General features: G+C 40.0%; 1 protein-coding gene across 2 annotated transcripts in view; it reads left to right on the top strand.

The window, feature by feature from the left end:
• limk1a (LIM domain kinase 1a) overlaps positions 1-21,708 on the top strand; it is a 70,206-nt gene extending 48,498 nt beyond the window's left edge. The window contains exons 1-14 of one of the 2 annotated variants that reach the window (XM_059331010.1): positions 660-847; positions 7,457-7,566; positions 8,821-9,036; positions 9,358-9,463; positions 9,584-9,795; positions 10,420-10,606; positions 11,262-11,348; positions 13,979-14,110; positions 14,978-15,037; positions 15,424-15,489; positions 16,138-16,306; positions 16,440-16,495; positions 17,392-17,549; positions 17,684-21,708. In XM_059331010.1, the coding sequence (XP_059186993.1) occupies positions 785-847; positions 7,457-7,566; positions 8,821-9,036; positions 9,358-9,463; positions 9,584-9,795; positions 10,420-10,606; positions 11,262-11,348; positions 13,979-14,110; positions 14,978-15,037; positions 15,424-15,489; positions 16,138-16,306; positions 16,440-16,495; positions 17,392-17,549; positions 17,684-17,852 (1,791 nt within the window). In that variant the 5' untranslated portion in view covers positions 660-784 and the 3' untranslated portion in view covers positions 17,853-21,708. Of the gene's footprint in view, positions 1-659; positions 848-7,456; positions 7,567-8,820; positions 9,037-9,357; positions 9,464-9,583; positions 9,796-10,419; positions 10,607-11,261; positions 11,349-13,978; positions 14,111-14,977; positions 15,038-15,423; positions 15,490-16,137; positions 16,307-16,439; positions 16,496-17,391; positions 17,550-17,683 lie in introns of those variants that run through there. The other variant, XM_059331009.1, reaches the window with a different exon arrangement.
• Positions 21,709-22,004: the final 296 nt, after the last annotated feature.

Below are 22,004 nucleotides of genomic sequence, written 5' to 3'. Positions count from 1 at the left end.
TACAACACGTCAAACAAGGACTTTGTTGACTTTGTAGATTTAATAATTATAAATTAATTATTATAGTGATCAGAGGAACAGAGTGACAAGCATGTACATTGTACTCTAAATTAAGCTGTTTTCTACCACATACATTACTATATTTGTTTACCATCTATATGCTTTAAACAAAGCTGTTATGGCTTTGTTTCACTTTCATAACGTAACAAAAACCAGCAAAATGCATGAAGTTCAACCCATAACAAAAGCAAATTAGCTAATGAGGAACATTTTACCCCACATGATGTCCCATCAGTCAAAGCCTGTAACTGTCACTCTGTTAGTTTTCACTGGTTTGGAAATGTGATTGCTGGAATGGGGGCAGCATGGGAGAAGAGGAGGAGGAGTGAGGAATTTACTGAAGACACCAGGAGGTGGGGGTGGGTATGTGTGTATGTGTGTGTGTAGTTGAAGCAGCCGGGTGGCGCGTGTGCAAGAGTGGGCGTGGCCAAACAGGAAACGATGAGGTCATAGCAAAAGCGAGAGAGAAGAGAAGAGGCAGGGTGGGAGGGGGGAGCCGAGAGGAGTGACACTGATTCAGAGATGAGCTCAGCTGCAAAGGCGTGGGCTGCTCTCTCTCTCTCTCTCTCTCTCTCTCTCTCTCTCTCTCTCTACTCCCTCCCCCTGTAGCTCCGTCTATCCGGCCGGTTTAGCCGATGCCAGTGTTTTGTTGTGACAGCGGGGGAATCGCCTGCCTCACTAGAATGAACTAGATCAGCAAGGAGAGTCGCCAGCTCTCGCTGACATGGTGGGAGACCTGTTTTTCTGGAGCTTCTGCTGTCTCAGACTGTGGAAAAGAGATAAGAAGGTGAGCCTGTTCACTGCTGCTGCTCTGGGTTAGTGGGTCTCCAAAGGGTGATGTACAGTCGTACGGGAGCCGGCGAGGAGGCAGGGAAGCTGACTGTCTCAAGTGTCTGCTTGAGATGGTTTGCCGGTTGCTCCTGCAGAGATTCTTTGCATCTTCATCTCTTTTCTTTTTAAACTGAAGCTAAAGCATGATACTGCACGCTGCTGTATTTGTGTGACATTTTAAACTGGGTCAGTGTATTGCCTAGTAACTACAGATCTGTTCCTCTTTTTCTGTGCGGCACTCTAGTCTTTTTTTCTTTTTTTTTTCATGTCATGAAAAACTGATGAGCCACGGCATGCGTGCTATTTATAGAGAGCATTCTCCCTCAGATAAAAGAAGGATTTAAAGTCTGTGAGTGCGCACATTCAAAGATGGACAACAGTTGTCTTGTCTAAAAACTGTGTCACTGCATCATGTTATTTTTATTTACCACCTACATGCACGCCACACTGTGTGAACTACAGTGGTTGTGAGACTTGCAGGGAAATAAGAAGAAGCTGAATACATTAACAGCATTTCTAAAGCTGAGGCCTGTGTATACTGTGATACTGTACTGTTTGTAGCTGAAGGGGGGTTTCCATTCAGACAGCATCAATGTGGCCTTCTGTCTTCTCTCTCAGGCTCTCAGTGTAATTGTATTTGCCTCAATGATGTCTAATGTAGAAAGTCTAAAAGAGAAACAGGATTATGTCTCCCTTTGACTTTATTCCTTCTCCAGCAGGCTTGATTGTAGCAAGGAGAAACATCTTGATAATATGTTGTCTTGCTCTTTTAGCATTCCCTTTGACACATTTTTGCAATCTGACCCACTTATATCTCTCTCTGTGGAGAGTATCAGGTACTTTATACATGTGTTGTTTTAGCTATTTTTTTCTTTTTCAAAACATCCGCATGAGGTAATTTTTTTAAACAAAATTCTTAAGCTATGTGTTGATTCTGGGAGCCCAGTCACATATGGACTGTGTTTCTGAGTTTAGCCAATGAACGAGGCTTTTTAAGCCAACTTCATTACATCAAACGTGAGGTTAAGCAGAGCCAGATCTCCCATAATCTAGCAAGGCCATTCAGAAGCACCTTCAGCACTGTTGTTATGACCTCATCGTTCCACATTTAGCTGGAGCGGAGTGAAGTCAGAGGGTCCAACTGGTGTTTATGTGGGACTTGCTGAGGTAAAGAGACCAGAAGGCATGCAGAGGTTCCTGATGAGGTCCTGCTGCTGTGTGTGTAAACACATGCACTAACACACATGTACTGAAGATCTTAAGTCATGACTTATCACTTCCAACCTTTGAATATGCACAACCTGATGCTGTACTAGTTTTAAATTAATTGTTTGCTCTGTAAAGTATCACACAAATAAATCAAATCCAGTAAACATTCACATTGAAGAGGCTGGAAGCAGTGAGTTTCAGTTTATTTTAAGGATTTATCAAATATCATAAGTAACTGAAGTTCTCACTATATGAGTTTAACCATGAATTTTCACTCCCTGTTCTATTCACTTTTCTGAACTCCCCAACAAAAGCCCCAGATCAGTGGGGCAAAATCAGTGCTTTTAAGGCTCACCGATACACACAGTTTGATTATCTGGACTTGTCTGGGAGTCAATCTGGGAGCTACAGCCAATGAGAGCACAGGACACAGTTGGATGAGGAAACTTGGCAGGGGGTCACCTGTAGTGATGGGGATACTACAGTATGTGTTGTATTTGCAAAAGTTGTTTTAGCACCTAAAATGCTATAAATAGTAAAGATGTGTGGAAACATTTTTTGAGAACGTGGACGAACAACAACAACATCAACAAACATGTCTAAAGGATAGTTCTTCAGAGATGCATGGTCGTACATTTATCGTCTCACTTCTCGTCTCACTTCTTGCGTCTGTTGGAGACCAGACATACTCATCAGTGATTCCTCCTGGTGAAAGATCTTGTAGTGTGTGACCCCCTGTCACCAGTCAGTTGTGTAGTGTGATCACAACGACTCAAAATTAAAAGACATAAACTTGTGTAATGTGAACAGTAGAGTGATCTAACTACAAGTCATGTAGTGTACACCAGACATACGTTATCTTTTCTAATCTTTTCTGCAGCATCAGATGCAACAGGCTGTCTGATGAGTCAAATGTTAAATGTGTAGTGAACTTTAAAAAAACTTTCGTTTTTTTTATAGTCCCCATGCAACATTTCCTCCTTTTAAAGTTACTGTCATGATAATGAGCCTAAAATGCCTGGAAAGTGATGAGTTAATACTCATCTCCATCACTCTGAAAACCACCTTTCCCTGAATTTTCAAGTATTTTCCTTGATTTGTGATTGAACTGTTCACTTCATCTGTGGTTTTTACTACAGACACTTGGCAGTCAAACACTCATGACACACACATCACGCCTCTTTCATTACCAAATATAAAAACAAGGGAAATGTGAAATGATGTGAGGAAATTTGAAAATGTCACAGGGAAAATCTGAAATGTGATGAAAATGTCATAAGGGCCAAATAGAAACCATTCGATTCAGTTTGAAACTTGACAAATAAAAACAGCAACTTAAAAGCAGAAGTGAGAGATTGCGAGATGTTTTATCAACTGTTTGGGGTTACAAAAAGGTTTATTTAAATTATTTTCCTCTATATCATTATTTAAAATCTTCAGTGACCTTTGAGTCATTTTGGTAGCCTGTGAGTCATTTTGACTTTTTAGTTTTTCAAATCAAATCTAAACATTTAACATTAGCTGCAAACTAGTCATAATCTCCAGAGAAGTGATTACCCAGAACTCCACTCAGGAAATGTAAACATGGGTGACTGATGGCCTGAATGAGTTGTCAAGCTTCCCTGAAATACTACCAACATGTTTCTTAGCTGTTTAGTGTCGCTGAGAGCATTAGACCGCCATAAATTCCTCCAAATGACTTGAAATGGTTCTTTCACATTCCACAGTTACCTTGAGGTCACACAAATAAATCAGTAAAAAAACAAATAAAGCTCAAAGACCCTGACATGCAAAGCTGGCAGTCTCTATGGATGGCCATTGTCTGTAGTTTTTTTGCAGTGCAGTTAGCATCGTCACACTCCAAATAAAAAAATTGGGCTTCTTAACTAAGTAGTGGGGAACCCATAAACGGGTTCGTTACTGGGGTAAGAAACGAGAAATGGTAAGCAAGCGATATATTGCAGTTTTTTATTTTAGTCTAATTTTTTGGAAAACTGTAGTATTAGGTATGCACCTTCATATGCATTAACTCTGAGCTAATAAAAACTTCACAGTCCCTGAAACATCCTAACTTTTTGTGCATCTGCCTGTTACAAATCTTTGCATTTAAGTGTTTATTTAAAATCAATGCTGTTTTTGAGAAAAAAAATACAGAATCACAAAACATAATATAAGATAATGTATCAGTATTTTCTTGCACCCCTTGTCGTTTGGTCCTTAAAACTGTGATTTTTGAGAATAATATTATTATTGCGTGATGGTACACTGTCTTTCTGTTCCCATAGTTTTTTGACAATGCTACAGCAACCGATTTGCACATAGCTAGTCTTCCATCAGTACTAACTAAGAAGAGTTTTAATAATACAGCCCAATTAAGCAAATTTCTAATTTGATGAATGGCTGCTCCAACCCAGTACAGGCCTCTAAAAGTTCAAATTAAACATCTGAGGAGGAAAAAACTCTCTTGAGTGTTACCAAATCAAATAATGAAGTAGTACACTTTGTATTTGGGGGTCAGAAGGAGAAAAGCTTGGGAAATACTGGACTAACAAGTCAAGTATAATAACTTGAGCATGACTACAAAAACATGATTCTATCAGTTATCCCAGCAACTGAACACTGTGCTGCAGTTTGAACCAGTTACTCCTGGATCCCATCGACTCGTGCACCCTTCCCCTGGGGAAACATGTGTACACGGTTTGGTTTATAGTCACTAGAAAAGGCCACGAGCCTACATGACCGGATAACACGCGGCCAAACACTCGTGAGCATGATGAGCTAATACAAAAATACTGAAATATTCTCTGTGAGGCTTGAAGGCACTTTGTTCACACAGCGCCTGTGTGGAGCGAAGATGGTGGAACCGTGGACTGTTAATGCATGTGATGTCTTTTGAAATCCATCAAGCAGTCACATTGTTTGATTTTATCACATAGACTGACAATTCATTTTGAAATCTCTCTCTCTCTTCTCTCTCTCTCTCTCTCTCTCTCTCTCTCTCTCTCTCTGTCTCTCTGTCTTTATATCCACTCTTTGGGGAGGAAGCATGTCCTAAATGTGAACACAGCAGCTGTCGCCTGTCAAATGGGTGTGTGTGTGTGTGTGTGTGTGTGTGTGTGTGTGTGTGTGTAGCTGGGTGTGTGTGTCATGCTTGCCTGGCAAGCAAATGGCAGCCACACTCAGTGTCAGGTTGTGCAGAGCCACACACCCTTTTCATCTCCGTCCAGCTGTCCTCTCTTCCTGTCTTTCCCATTTGTAGGGCTGCACCTAAGTGACACACACATACACACACCCAGCTACACACACACACACGCATTTATACACATTGACTAAGAGAGAAAAATCACAGCTATCCACAAACTACTCTAATGCTAAAAATCATGATAAAATAGCTTACAGCTTCAAAATGATCACTCCACTGTGGTTACGTCTTTAGGTGCTCTTTACCCATCTCTCTTTGATACCTTCGATCTTCTGATGCGTTGTGTTTACACTCCCTGGCAATAGCAGACAGTAATTGTTTATTGCTCCTCTTTATGAGGCTGCTTGAAGGACAAATAAAGAAATTAAGTTGGTCAATACGCCCTGCAGCTGCTTTCTTCCCTCGTCCATTACAAAGTCATTACATCTGTTTTCTCCTCTCACTCTCTCTCTCTCTCTCTCTCTCTCTCTCTCTCTCTCTGCTGTAATGTTGCGTTATCAGCTTGACCATGAAACAACATTGAAAGGATAAAACAACCTCTGAATCTGCATGTTGCCTATTCTGTGTCATTTATTCGTTGCAAGGTCAGTCTTTATCGTTCTCACTACAAAAGAAAGAAAATTAATAATAACAAACCATTTCCTCCGAGAACAGAGTAAAGTCAGGGTGTTATGTGGCTCTTTGTATGTAAACCAAGTGTTGACATGTTGTTTCTGGTATTTTGCTGGAAGGTTCTGCTCAGATTAATTAGTTAAAAAGCTGTTAATTAATATGCTTGTACAGCGTCTTCCTCCCTGCAGCCTGAGGGCCATCAGCATGTGTTTATCTGTCGGTGTGTGTGCTCGTGGCCTCACTGCTGCTCCCTGAGGAGGGTGGGGCACCAGACATATGGCTGTTCTCAATGATTTTATTGATTCTTTGATCTTCACATTTTCTTCCGTTTTGTCTCAGTTTTCAGTTTTTTTTCCACCTTTATGGATCATTTAGAGGGTAGCATTTCTTTCTTTGGGCCATTGAAAGTTCTGCTGTCGTCTTTAAGTCCGTTTTTGAGGCCGGATCTCAGAATCGTGGCAATGAATTTGGTCATCTGGTGTTGAAAAATATAAATTCGTAAAAAGTGTTTATGATCGGAGTTATTTATTAGTATATTCTAAATGTTAAGCGATTCTCTGTTTTCTTTTTAATTAATGAGACAATACAAAATGTCTGTGTTTTTCCTTCTTGTTTAATTGATTGGTCTTTGTTCAGCACCCCTCCATTAAATGCCCCTCCTTACTCTCAGTATACTGAATTAGCATTGCAGATCATTGCAGTTGAGATGTGCTGTCAGACGGCCCACTCCCTCCCATCCAAAATTTTTTGCCACTTAAAGCACAAAATGAAACCACAAGCACAGTCTCCGGGGAGCAAACAGCTCATGTGGACTTGACCTTTCGTGCTTAACATCGTCGGTAGCTCATGTTTAATCATAGAAGTCGTCAGGTATCTGAGTGGGTGGATCATTTGCATTGATGGGCGAGAAATTACCTGAAGGAGTTAAAAGGGGTCGATGTTGATATATGTGGAGGCCAAGTAATCGATTTCTGAGTCGATCAGTCACAACAAGCAGGGACAAACAGATTTAATGAGCAGCCATAAAAGTGGGAAGGTTTTTACAGGATGGAGTAGATCTTTTCATTATTTTTAAGCTCTATCTGATCATTTTAACAGTATTTGGTTTCTTCCTGTTGAACTGAAGAAGACCCAGAGCTGAAACATCCAGCAGCAGCTTCGTCCTCGGATCTGCCACTGTGATTAATCTGCTCATTGCCTGTTCTGCTTTTTGGCCATAACTCAATTCCCTCTCTTGTTTGCAAAACTGCCCTAAGCTCTCAGAGGGGGATCTGGCAGCAGCAAATTCAATCTCCCGGCTCTCAGTATTACCCTCAGCGTCCAGACCTCGCCCTACTTCTCCCACCAGTTATTAAAGCCTCATGTTGCACGTTGCTCTGGTCACGGCAAAACCACTGTTGTGAATGCCTGCCCTGCAGTGTTTCCACTAGTAAAATCAGGAAACAATCAATTTGACATCCCTGTTCATCGAATCATCACAAAACGTAGAAGGCAGAATGTCCTTTTAACTCTCTTAACTGTCTTTGGTTTCTCTTTTAACAGGTTGCAGGAGAACAGAAATATCACCCAGAATGCTTCACCTGTCTGAACTGCAGGGCGTTCATCGGTGATGGAGACACATACGCTCTGGTGGAGAGATCCAAACTCTACTGGTAAGCCAATATTATAAGAGAGGCACCCAAATATCAAAGTCTGTCCAAATCAAATAATACTGTGAGATAAACCTTGTTACATTCATCTTTAATGGGCCTCATGTTTTCACTCTGGCACATCAAAGCTTGTGCAGTTTGTGGTATGGTAACTGTATTCTCCCCCTAATTTACCAAACAATTATTTTCTTTTTTTAGTTAGTTTTCCAAATTCTCTCTTCTGCAATAAACTAATCCAACTTGAAATCCCTTTGAAGCTCAATAAAAGGCACGAATCAAAAGCCAAAGCTGCAGTTGCTTGACAAAATCTTAAATTTATGCAGCTTATTTTGGGCTTCAAAGGACTTTATGTCGACATTAAAACCAACTGTGGTGACAACTGATTCAATGCATGGTGAAATTTAACAGCAACCACACTTTTTTTTTACCACACTTCTGAGCTTTAAAACCTGGTGCTTCTTTTTTGTTATTTTGTACCAAATACACATGAAGATGAGCACAAGAAGCTGCTCAAAGTACAGGCATTTTTAAGTTGGTGACAGATGCACTGTGGTGAATCACTCAAGATGCAGTCAGAGAAGATTATTTGTATTAACATATTAACAGCTCTAACAGATGGCTCCAATGGCTCAAACCTGCAAATTCAAATCAAGTCCATTAAGAAAATAATTTCTCTCTCAGAACTTTTTTCGTGTCTGTTTGAGGTTAAAGCTTTTCTTGACTAGTGTACTTTGTGTTTGTGTGACTGTCATACCCTAAAGCTTCAAAAACAGAAGATTCAATGTGGAACAAGCCGCACTACACAGAGAAACATACAGACAGAGCAGCCTTTGTCCTCGTCTCTGAGTGGAAGTGGATGATGACAGTGTGATTGTCTCAGATCATCAAATTTATTAAGAGGTTTACCAGATTGGGTGAAAGTGTTCTGAAAAAAGAAGGTCATTCAAATCAAATTATTTCAGCTCTGGTGTGTTAGTTTTGAATCATTTCATAACTGTTTCATGAGTCCTCCGTACATTCTGAGCATTCTTCGTGTTTCGGGGTAATAATAGTCAGTCAGTGTTTTCCAACACAGTGAAAGCAACATCTTGTAAACAACATGTGATGCTATAAAACTCTCTGTAATGACCTGATGTCCTCCTTATGATTACATGGACAGCTTTAGAGACGGACACTCCGGTTCCCATTTCTCAATAATAATAACACTGATAACATCACTCTTCCTCTTCCTTCCCTCCTCTTCCTCTCTGGCTCCAGCGGTCACTGTTACTACCAGACCATCGTCACCCCGGTGTCCCTGCCGGACTCGCCATGCTCACGGATCCCTCACACCGTCACACTCGTGTCCATCCCAGCCTCCGCAGAGGGCAATAACGGGCGCAGAGGGCGGGGCTTCTCTGTGGCCATTGACCAGCCGCTCAGCCCAACCAACGGCTACAGCCCTGATCACGGACACACTGTCAGAGTCTCCCAGTGAGTCTGTTGGCCCATGTTTCTGTGTGTGTGTGTGTGTGTGTGTGTGTGTTTGCCTTGTCATTGTGTGAAGAGACTATGACTCCAGAAGACGTCAATATGGTCAAAGGACAAAGGATGAAGAAGGGTAGACAGTGAGATTAAAATCCATAACTGAGTGGAAGGAAAAAGGAAATGGGCAGAAATCTAAGTCACTGTTATTCAAATGAGCTAACACTTTATCAGATCTCAGGTCTGTGTCCAAATTAAAATGTGTCACTGTGTGCAGAAAGAGTCGAAGAGTTATTTCTTAATTTTTTCTGCTAATTCTTCTTTATTCAGGGTGGACGCAGACTGCATCAGTCCAGATGTGAAAAACTCCATTCATGTTGGAGATAGGATCCTCGAAATCAATGGGACGCCCATTCACAATGTCCCACTGGATGAGGTATTGAGCACACAATGGAAATCTCATTCTTTACTCACTGCAGCACTGTAAAGCTTTTAACTCCTGCCTATAGGAACACTCTCTGCTGCCGACTAACCCATCTGAACTCTCCCTCTCCAGATCGACCTGCTGATCCAGGAGACCAGCCGGCTGCTGCAGCTCACCATCGAACACGACCCTCACAGTCTGGGCCAGGAGGGAGGCTCCTCAGAGGCTGAAGAGCAAAGGGACGGTCCCCTGTCCACCCCTCTGTCAGAGGGCCCCAGCCCCATCCTGCCCATCACGCAACCCCCCAATCCTGACATCAACAGCCTAAGATCCCGCATCATCACGTAAGAAACAGATTTAGTGGTGCTTGTAGCAGATTTTGTTAGTGAGAAATTTTGACCGTTTGCTCTGCCTCCTCAGCCAAAGCCACCCCTACAGCTAAATGTATAGATTAAATATTTAATTGCCAAAAAAAATCATCATATGTTTGTAGGCTACATATTATACAATATGATGCACTAACGTAGGTTAAACTACCCTAAAGTATATAAAGAAGTTAAAATAAGCACAACTTTTTACACCTATAGCAACAATAAAATACTATTACTGGTAATATCCAAAAAATAATATATAATAGTCAAACACTGACAGGAAAGGTTTTTACTGTGCAATAACTACTTTTACTTTTATGTACTTTAACTAAATTTGCTGATAATACTTTTACTAGAGTAGTTCTTCTTCCACCACTGGCAACATAATAGAACAGTTGAGTGTATGAGCTTCTTTCTGCCCACATATAATGCACTGTTCCTTGATAATTATAACACTTAGATGAAAACTTCTGTAATTACCAGTCAGATCCTAGCAGCAGCAACTGTAATTAAATATTCTGCTCCCCTCTTCCTCACCCCTTCCCTTCTCTTATATCTCTTCCTGCCACTCTTCCTGTCTCTCCTCTCACCCTCCAGGAGGAGCTACAGTATTGATAAGTCACCAGGCTCCAGCAACGCAGCGTCCCCCATCTCCCAGAGGAAGGACATCAATCGATCAGAGTCGCTCCGTGTTGTGTCCAACCGGACGCACCGCATCTTCCGCCCATCTGACCTCATCCATGGAGAGGTGCTAGGAAAGGGCTGCTTTGGCCAAGCCATCAAGGTAGATTTGAGGGCAGAGACACTGCTAGCTGTATGTAAAGTATGGATGTATATGTGCAGCAAGTCATACTCATAATGCCCAGAAGGGGGCAGCATTGAGATAAGTAAGACGACTGTGGGGAAGCAGAAGGTTAAAATAGATAGATAGATAGATAGATAGATAGAGAGAGAGAGAGAGAGAGAGAGAGAGAGAGAGCAAGATAGATATATAGATAGATAGATAGATAGATAGATAGATAGACAGACAGACAGACAGACAGACAGACAGACAGACAGACAGACAGACAGATAGATAGATAGATAGATAGATAGATAGATAGATAGATAGATAGATAGATAGATAGATATACTTTATTTATCCCAAGCTGGGAAATTACAGTGTAGCAGCAGCATTACACACATAGACAATGACAACACAATTAAATAAAAAGAACAACCTAGGCATACTTCAAGCAATAAAATATAAAAATACAATAAAAAATAAAGTTTCTAAAGAAGGAGTATGTATTTGTTGGTGTTAGTAACACATCACACAGTTTTAAAAATGTCTGTTTCCCTTTCTGACACACAAAAAGTGGAATGAACAACTAACTCCCTGTTTCAGGCTCCTAGCTTGTAGCTCATCTTGTTGTTGCTTTTGTGCATAATTGTTATAGGTGACACACAAAGAGACAGGGGAGGTGATGGTGATGAAGGAGTTGATTCGCTTTGATGACGAGACACAGAGAACATTCCTGAAAGAGGTAAGTGGAAATAGACCATACAGTCAGTTTCTCCCAGTTAGGGTTCCTTCATTGTTCATTCTTCGGGAGGTTTTTACCAGGAGCCGAATTATCTGCAGTGGTCTCCTCTCTCCAGAACAAACAGACTCAGTGGTTGAAACTGGTAAAAATATCAAATAATGAGTTTCATGAGCTGCCACTAATGTTTGTTCAGGTTTTTTCTCTGGTAACTTGAGGCATTTCTATGACTAAAATCCTTTATCCGGTTAAAATATTTTGTTAAAAACAACCAAGATTTAAAAAGTGTATTGAAAAAATGTGGCTTAAAACTGGTTGAGAAGTCAATTCACGACAATTACAATCTTGGAGGGGATCAGACTCTATTGACAGACAATGGACAGAAAGCATGTCCTTGATTAAAATTATAGATATATCCAGGTTTGAAAAATTTTGCAAACATTTGGGATAATGTATGTAACAAAGCAATACAAACATAATATATAACAAAATCAAAACATGATGCATCAAAAAATATATAATTATTAGACATTTTAATGCAGGAAAGTTACACTTACTTTTAAAGAGTATTGGCTGTACACAGCGACCTGTTTAGAAGCTGAATCAAGGGTTCATCCTAAAGAGAAAATTAAATCAGTAAATGTTGACCTAAAAAAATACTTTACCACTATGTTCATAAATCATTTACTTGACCACAAACATAATTTTAGTCAGTTGAGTTCAAAATGAGGGCAATCAGTACACTGAAGTTCGTGAAGCAAGTTTCTTTTGAGTTTCTAGTCCAGTTGGGAAAATCTGTGCTGAGTAGGGAAAAGAAAATGTTTTTTGTACAAGACCAGAAGCTGAACGTTGTAGTTAAAATTAGCAGCTCCTCTGTGTGAATGTAGGGCATGACTGAATAAAAAAGGAGTTCTCTCGCCTAGATAAATGAAAGTAAAATTCATGAAATTACCTCTGAAATAGGACGAAAGAAAGTATGAACACAGTCCTTTCTCTAAAAAAATGATGGATGACAGAACTTATTTTACCTCACACAAAAAGCTCCGTCTCCTCCTGTCCTTCCATTAATCCGAGGAGATAACAGAGAGTGAATCATTCGCAGAAGTTTAAACTTCTGTAAGACTTTGTGAGTTATTTTTACCCTTGAAGTGATCTGAATTGCTGCTGATGTTCCTGTTTGATGTTCAGTATCGTAGAATCACTCATCCAGTTCACAACTTTCTAATTTTAGGAAAATTGTTCCCATATGTGTGGGTTATTAGATTTATTTTTAAGTCATGATAACACTGAGTCTTTGCTTTGTAATTGGTGTAAACAGTGACAGAGTAGAACGAGCGGCTATAAAACAAACCTCGACCACAACGAAGCTTGATTATTACTCCCGCTGGCTGTTTGTTGGTAGGTGGCCCAAGTCTCACATTACCGAGTCTCCTGTGATCTTGTTTGAGAAAGGAATGCACCACAAATTTCAGACCAAGACACTTAAAGGGTAATATTTCATGTTTATGTGTGTGTAATAGTGACCTGACTCCTCCTCCCTCACAGCCCGACCCCTCAGGGAGGGAAATGTTTTACTGTCATACTGAAGAAGTGCTGTGAACACCGTGGTGTAACCTCTTACACCACTAATACTGGGTAGCTTTGCCTTTGTTTGGCACTTTATTTAGCAATTTTCAACTAGGTTTCTATTCTGCCTTTCAAATTAAAACAAATAGAGCAGAATTTGGGACAGAATTTGTTTTGGTGCAAAAATCATAACCAACTAAAGCTGATATTAAAGATATCAGTTTGTCAAGTAGGTGATTCATTTCGATATTCATGATGATTGTGGTCAATGCAGCATGTGACTCACACCAAAATCAGGTTTCACAACAGAAATACATAAACTGAAGAGCAAAAAATAAATATTCTGGTGTTGTTATTGGTGAGGAGAAGGAGAATGGCAGTGTTTACTTTTCACGGCCAATATCATGCAATATATCACCAGCTGGTCAGACACAGCAACAGTTAATGTCTTCATCTCGGCTCACTAAGAAAACTACAGCCAATGACAGCCAAGTCAACCACACACACTTGTCAGCTAAGGGTTGAGGCTGACACTTTTGTTCGTCACCAAAGTTGAACTCCGTCTTATTCCAAGATTAAAATTTTCTTTGTCACCAAAAGCGAATGTTTTATTCGCCACTTTGCTCGCGTAGAATGAAAGTGACTGTGTCCTTAGTCCGCCTGATTAAATTCAGTCTGCACATTTAAAAGACTGACTGAATATGCATCTTTTGACCTTAGTTTATTTTATTTTTGCACTTCAGTTGTTGTGCAGATTCAACGAACAGGATACAATATGTAGATTTGTGAGCTTTAGAGGTGCACTGTGTTACCTAAAGACAGAACCAGGCTGTTTTTCAGTCTTTATGCTAAGCTAAGCTAACCAAGTCCTGGCATTCGCTTCATATTTATTTGTGTGATAAAGTGGTATCAATGTCCTCATCCAATGATGTGAAAAGCATGAACGTGTATTTCCCAAAATGTCAAACTATTTTGTCATATCAACTTGCTGATAGTCAGCTCAGTGGCAAGATCCTCAAGCAGCATTCAGTGTGAGTGTGTAAACATTTGTGTGGTTGTTTCATCAGGTGAAGGTGATGCGTTGCCTGGATCACCCCAACGTGCTGAAGTTCATCGGAGTCCTCTACAAGGACAAGAGACTCAACTTCATCGCAGAGTACATAAAGGGAGGCACCTTGAGAGAAATCATCAAGAAAATGGTGAGAGGGGTGTGTGTGGGTGTGTGTGTGTGTGTGTGTGTGTGTGTGTGTATTCTTGTACTTCGTACATAGTGAGGACCGGAACATGTTTTTAACCAACAGAGTGAGGACTTTTTGGAGAAGTGAGGACATTTCGGCCGGTCCTTCTTTAAAGGCTTGTTTGAAAGTTCAGACTTTGTTTTAAGGTTAAGGTTACAATTAGGTTTATGTTATGGTTAGGGTAAGGGGCATGGGAACAAGTGTATTATAGTTAACGAAAAACTAACGAAATAACGAAAACTAGAATTGGAGAAAACATTTTCGTTAACAGAAATAGGAATAAAAATAAAAACGTTTAAAAAAAAGATAATTAACTGAAACTGTATTGTGAGGTTACAAAACTAACTAAAACTAACTTAAATTATAAAGAAAATGTCCTTCGTTTTCATCTTTGTCAACTTTTTTCATACATAATGAAAATGGATCAGACAAAGGAAATAAAGGCAAAATTTACACTGACCTCTTTTAATCTCCCACCCAACAAATAGCCCATTACAATAAACTAAAACTAATAAAAACTAAACTAAAACTAAAGCATTTCAAAATAGTAAAAACTAATTAAAACTAGCAAACACACACTAAAAACTAATTTAAACTAACTGAATTTGAAAACAAAAAATCACAACCCAATTAACTCACAAAGATAGAAGTACAAGAATGTGTGTAAAATGTATTCAGTAGACCTATTAGTAATTAAGGAAAGTGTTTGGTCTTGTATCGCCTCAGATGGAGTCTTTGTGTTTTGCAGGTGCAAAGTTTTCGTTATAGGTCATGATTCATCAACAGTTTCTGCCACTGAAGACATTAACTTGTGATTTGTGCTCACAGGACAGCAACTATCCCTGGAACCAGCGGGTCAGTTTTGCCAAGGACATAGCTGCTGGGATGGTGAGTTCAATGACTGAAAAGTGCATGTATTTTACTGAAATGTTTACAGGCAGGATATGTTATCTTCACTGCTGTCTCCATCTAGTGGTCATGTTTGTGAACTACAACACAAAACGTGCACAATCTTTTCCATCCCACTCTATGGAGATTACAGCATGAATTCCTGCAGGATTAGACCATTGGCTCTTGCTATTTTCCCTTGATTCGAGTACAATGATGAATGCTATGCATGACTGGATTATTGTATTCAATCACCAGCGAGGAAACAAGGCAGGATTGTTCCTCTTGGCACGGGTTTAAGATTACCACTAAAAGCTTCTGTTTTTTCTGTTTATTTTTTCCTGCCTTCCTGTCCTCTACTATCTGTCCATCTATCTGTCATTCAGACGTATCTGCATTCCATGAACATAATCCACCGTGACCTGAACTCACACAACTGTCTAGTCCGGGAGGTAAGAACCTGTGTATTCCTGTACATGTTCCTGTGTCTGTCATACCTATGTATATATAGTATGTTTTCTTTGAGGATTTACCACAGCTCACCTGTCACTGGATGGGGCACTTCTGAAACAAAAAGAAAGGAGAGCTTTGTTAGCAGTAGCTGTAACAGACTGAGCGTTCTTAAAACAAGCTCCACACAAGTAACTTAAAGCCAAAACTTCCAGTTTATTTGACTCAAACAGAGACATATAGTTACCCCACATCTATTTTTACAAATTATTATAGTTATAATAGTGTCCAGCCAGTAACACCACAAACTAAAAACCCCATACCAATAAGGTGTTCTTGCATAAAGCATATCCTAGTTATTGTTATACAAATATCACTTATTTAGAAGACCCCCACCACCACCACCACTTTTTTTAAGCCATGTTTGAAGTTTTGCAGTTTATGTTCTGTTTTAGCCACATGTTATCTGTAAATGAAGCCTCATACATGTATTTGTATTTCTGAAAGTTCTTTTGTTAAAAGCTTTTTCATTTTGGTATGTCGATAGGTGAAAATTCCCCCATATTGTGCATTTCGAAAGTTTCATTCATTCATGTATGCTTGCAGCATAACAATAACATTTAATGCCATGGTTGATTTTCTTTGTGTAGAATAACACGGTGGTGGTGGCAGACTTCGGGCTCGCTCGGCTCATGGTGGACGATAAGCACGAGGAGAGGTTGTCACAGGGTAAACTGCCCGGCCTGAAGAAGCCTGACCGCAGGAAGAGGTACACTGTGGTGGGAAACCCCTACTGGATGGCTCCTGAGATGATCCATGGTAAGATCTACAGGGACACAATTAATATTTATTTAAACTCATTCACACCTTCCTAAGATGAAAACTGCAGAGCTATATGTTGTATTCCTCCTAAAAATGAACAACAGCCTGATTTTGCCTCTTTCCTTCCCAGGCAAGAGCTACGATGAGAGAGTAGACATCTTTTCCTTTGGTATCATGCTCTGCGAGGTGAGTGATCTTCCAGTTTTATTACTAATTCAAGTTTCAAAAGCAGCAGCAAAAGTCTTGTAAAGGAGCAGAATGACATATATAAAGTGATAGTTGAAGGACATGTGGTTTTTGTTGGAACATCAAAATATTCTAAAAACTCAACTAGGACTTCAGAGTTTGTTGTTTGATTCGGAAAACTAAAATTGCTTCATACATTTTTCCATAAAGCTTAAAATTCTGCTTACCTGTCATTTGTAAAATTGCTTTCCTTTAAAAATGTAATCCTTTAAACCCCTTTAAACCCTCTGGACTTAGATAATTTAGCAGTTTTAATATTAATTGAATTTTTCCAAAGTTGACCACCTAAAACTGTTTTTAATGTCTTTTCCCAGCATGGTTCAGCTACAAGACTGATTTTCATTGTTGCACAACTGTTCTGCACTCCATTTTGTTCGCTCTGAGCTTTGTATTTTGACAAGTTTTCTGTAAAATATGGAAAAATTCAGTGATCTGTCAAAATGTCAGGTCCCTCCTTTATTTGTAAATCCATTTTATTTTATGTGGAAAAAGTCCTGCTTTTCCAAAATTCCAGACATTTGCTTTCCAAATGAAAATCTGTCTCAAATGTGGTTAGTTTTGGGCTCAACAGTTTAGTTCAGTCACTTAGAAGCGCCAGAATATGACTTCCCCAGATGGACACCATTAGCCAGAGAATATTTCAGGGATTAGAGAGAGCAGGAAAGTAAAGTTGTCTTCATGTGGCTTCTGACAGACACACAAACGGTAGTTGTGGTCTGCTGGAAACTATCAGCTTCAGTTTGGAGTGTTTACTGCTTTTCAGCAGATCAGCACATGAGGATCCATGATTAACTCTTTAACTCTTTCTCTCTATTTGTTTTTCTTGCCCTCTGAAGGTCATTGGCAGGGTGAACGCAGACCCAGACTACCTCCCCAGGGCGATGGACTTCGGACTGAATGTGTCCGGCTTCCTTGAGCACTTCTGTCCCCCTGATTGTCCCCCTGCCTTCTTCCCCATGGCTGCTGTGTGCTGTGACCTTGATGCAGACAAACGGTGAGACATCTACCATAGATTCACATTGAAATCCACACATCAGTAGCCTTCCTAGGCTTGGTTAAATCCTCTATGAATAAAGAAATAAAATAATATGTTAAACTTAGATCCCTTTCTGCCTTCTTTACCTTTAGGCCTGCTTTCTCCAAACTGGAGGAGTGGCTTGAGAACCTGAAGATGCACTTGGACATTGGTCTACCACTGGTGTCTGAAGTGGACCAAATGCACAAGGCCTTCTGGGAGAACCACAGAGTCACGCGCCCTGAAAACGGCCTGCACACCCACCCCGAGCAGCCGGAGTAAGGCTCAACACGACTGGAGGAGTGTGAAGTTAGAGATGACCCGACACGGGCAGCGATCGCCTGCCTCGTGGGCGTTGCAGTGGCTGGAGGAGTCGTGTTAATTCTCCTCCGTGTTTGAAGCTGCGGGCGGAGGCTGGCTGAGGCTTATTGAGTAGACTCAGGGGGAAAACATGGATCTGAAAAGCCACATGTGCGAGACGCACACACAAAAACACATTCAAAGTCAAATCAAGAGACATTAACTACGATATTGTGATTCTGCTGCTCCCGGAGCTGAAGTGGAACATCATATGCAATCAGACCCAACTTTCAAATCATGACTCAGCTCTTGAATCATGTCGATTTAACGTTAGTGGTCAGGCCATTCAAGAATACTTACTGTACTTACTGTAGTGTGTATATTCATGTGGATAATGTAGTCCAAAAAACAAAGCTTGAGGCAACCCTTCAGCCTCCTCACGTTGGGCCTCTACAGAGCACATTGTGCAGTTTGTGTTTGCAGGTGTTTCTGTGAGAGTTTGGTTTGATTTTGCTTTTGGTTTGATTATTGAAACTAAACTTATGAAAAATGCAAAGGAGAGAGGGGCCCGCATGTTGCTTAAAGGGGAACTTCTGTATTTTTCAAACCTGATCCTATTTTTCCATGCTTTTCTTTTTAAGTGACTAATGGGGACAACAGCTTTTGACATTGCTTTGGTATTGAGCGAGAGCGCTTTAATGGGACAGTCTGACAATGTTATGGAAAGATGGAGAAGTTATCTTCATCCTGCCATACTTATGTCTGTACTGAGGCCAGGTCAACTTTAGCTAATAACATTATCCTTCCTCTGATCTGTCTGCAGCACGTCTCTAAACTCTTGGATCAGCATTTTTCTTTAGGAAAATGTGCTTTGGTGCAGGATTTCTTTCTTCTCTTGGCTGACAGTAGTCATTCTAATCAAAATAGTCACTGCAGCCCCGACTGTCTGCATGGTGGTGCAGTGTACCAACCATTATAGATACATTTATAGCCACAACTTTAGCCTGTCTCTATCCAAAAAACATCTATGAAGCTGCCGAAAGTGTGTTTGTTAGCACAGGTTGCTGCTTTCTGTACTCAAACACAACAAACTCTTCATGGCCTCTCTCTCTTCCTCTCTCTTCTCCTCTCGCTCACATTTCCACTGTTGTCATCCAGCAACAGGTCAGCTCTTGTGAGATTGTAGAACAAGATTTTCAATAATGTTGTCAGAAAACAATCTGAGCCTGTCAGTGGCAAAAACAAACACTTTTAGAGGCTGTATATTGCCATGTGCAATTACACTGCACCCTTTTTCCGCAGCTCTCTCTCTCAATAGGGAACCAATCTCAAAAACTGCTGTCCCCATTATTCACTTGGACTGAAAAAAATGCTGAGGTTCCCTTTTAAGACACAATGGTTGAGATCAACTTGCTTTCCACTTGTACAAGTCAAACAAACCCTTTCAAGCTTTAAATAGTTCACTGAAGAGCGCATGAGTGTAAATAATGCTGTCAGGTCAGATCCTGGTTCATCGTGTCCTCATTAGTACTAAACTACGAGCTCTGTGTGTGTGTGTGTGTGTGTGTGGCCCCTCTCCCGCATTTATGGTGTAGCACATTGAGGTACACATTTTTTGCATAAATCTGGTACGATGTCTCCCGGTTTTAAGAGCTGTTAGCGTATCTCATTCATATCGATGTGGCATCTTCTACATTCAAACACACACCAGTGTACATAGCTGGCGACATTGTAAATGTTTTAAATATTGTAAATGTACAGACATATTTTATATACGTACGCTACATTGCCATATTTTTATTGGCCGACCAGTTGAAATTAAGGAGAGTTAAAGTTTGACGGCAGTCAATAGGGCACAGCTGAAAGTTTTGTTGTTTTTGTTTTTTACATTTTCACCACTGTGGCAGGTTTGGGGGCTTCTGACATTGAGATAAGAGGAGTCTTATTACGGCAAAATATCTCCTACCGTCAGTTCAAGCTCAGTAAATGTTCCATTCTGTCGTTTCCCGTCATCCAAAAACACGTTTCTCAACATTTTATTGGCCTTGTTGGAGTTTTCATGTGCTGGAGTAAACTTAATTGTAATACTGGATTGTCTAAATACATCAAACTTAATCTACATATTATGATCAACTCTAATTATAAGTGATTTGAGAGTTTTGAGGGCAATCAGTCTGCTGTTAATTATTCACTCTGGTCTCCTGTACTGTACTGTACTGTACTGTACTGTACTGTAGTTCAGGTGTGGGGATAATATCACCAGGTACTGCCTCATCATGTCAGCTATCTGTCCACACGTGTCTCTCCTCCTGTGGATGACCCACTGTTTGTTTACATGTAAATACTATCTGTAAATATCACTGTATATATACGTCTGTCTTGCATCTGTCTGCGTGCATTGCATAAATATGCGCACTCCTCAGAAATAATCTCTTCCACTGTCAGATTTCTCTCTTGCACCTTCTAACAATCAATTTTCTGTCCCTAATCTATTTTTTTTTCTGTTTGTTTGTTGTTTGTTTTTTCAATTTTCCTGCTGTTGTTTTCACGAGCTGCATGATGTACTAGCTAGGTCTGCTCAGCTTCTAAACTGTGCTATATTTTGTCTCTAAATGATGTAATTTTAAATAAGAAAACAAAGAATGAAAGACAAAAAAAGTCAGCAGAGAAAGTCAAGCGAAAAAGGAAATGAGAAAAAAAAACATAGCATCTGTTGCTTTTTATATATATAAAACCACTGAAATCTTTTTGTATAGATTTGAGTACTTTAAGTTGCACTATATTACCAAACGGCTGTTTGAAGCCATGTTTGTTAATTTCCTCTCTTGGGCTACTTGTGATAAGGAAATAAATTATGTCGGTTCAGGTTGATAAATGAATGCAAGACACTGATAGAGCCTTTCAACTGTAAAAATGGGATCTGGGAAATTCTTCCTCTTGATAGCAAACAGTTTCTGATCATTTAGATGCATTTTTGTGCATGGTTCAACTTTTAAATACAGTTTTGGCCAGAGCCTGATGGATCCTTTTATAGAAAAAAGGATTATATTTTACTTTTTAAGCTTTGGCAGAGGTCTTTGCTACCAAGAGGATGAGGTGTCCCAGCTCTGCCTGCTGCCTACAGACTGGTCCTTTGTGAATGATGTCCTGTGTTGTTCCTGACTGCTTGTGATGCCCACAGAGGCTGCACCCACTGCTAGTCTTTCTGATAATAGAGCACTTAAACTAGCCTGTCTCACCTCCTCATCGCACTCTTTTGGCTCAGGGCCGTAACTTTTTCTGGAGCTTTCTTCACAATTCAGTTAATTCAGCAACTTGATATGAAAGCAGCTTTCAACAGTTGCCAGTGAGACTCAACAAGCATGTAACCTGCTGTCCATGTGTAGGCTGATAACACAAAATACACTTAACTGTAAAAACTAGACCCTCCTGGTTGGTGTGTTCGTCCGAGGGCATGTAGTGTACATGAGCGGCTTTGCCATGTTTCTGTCTCCATTCCTGTCTGAGCCATGTCAGGTGTGTCTGTGAGGACGTGTTGAGGATCAATGAGAATGTCGCCGCAGCACTTCTTTGCAAAGGATCGTTACCTCTGAACAATGCTGTGCCTTTGTTGTAAGCTAGCCTTGCCAACGACTCGAAAACATGAACTGATTTCCTTTTTTTTTTTAATGTATCATAACTGCAAGTCTGATTCAAGTGGATTGAATATCATTGCTGATACTGTGTTGTATGAGATTTCATCTTGTTCTGTATCATATTTATATTTTCCAGATTTCCATTGTTAGTTTTGATATTTTAATATTTCTTTTTTTTTGTCTTATTTAATTTTTTTACACAAGCTGTGAAAAAAATTCCTGCACTTTAATCTTGAACGTGAACATTTAGACTCTGAGGAGGCGACTGTTTTTTTTCCTTTTGTCACAGCTAAAAATAAAACTGTTGCTTCTAAAACAAAATAACGACTCAAAATTTTTGTATGCTGTATATGCAGATCACAGTGTTCTTACTGCATAAAGTCAGTCATTAACTCATATTCAATGCATATGATAAGGTGTTCTTTATATACGATGGCAGTTTTCCTTAAATTAGATTTTAAAAAGCATCAACTTGCTTATAGTGTCACAACATGTCACA

This window comes from Centropristis striata, chromosome 4 (genome assembly GCF_030273125.1).
Source record: "Centropristis striata isolate RG_2023a ecotype Rhode Island chromosome 4, C.striata_1.0, whole genome shotgun sequence".
NCBI lineage: Eukaryota > Metazoa > Chordata > Actinopteri > Perciformes > Serranidae > Centropristis > Centropristis striata.
Note: the sequence above shows the minus strand (reverse complement) of the source record. Positions and strands in the feature narration are given on the sequence as shown.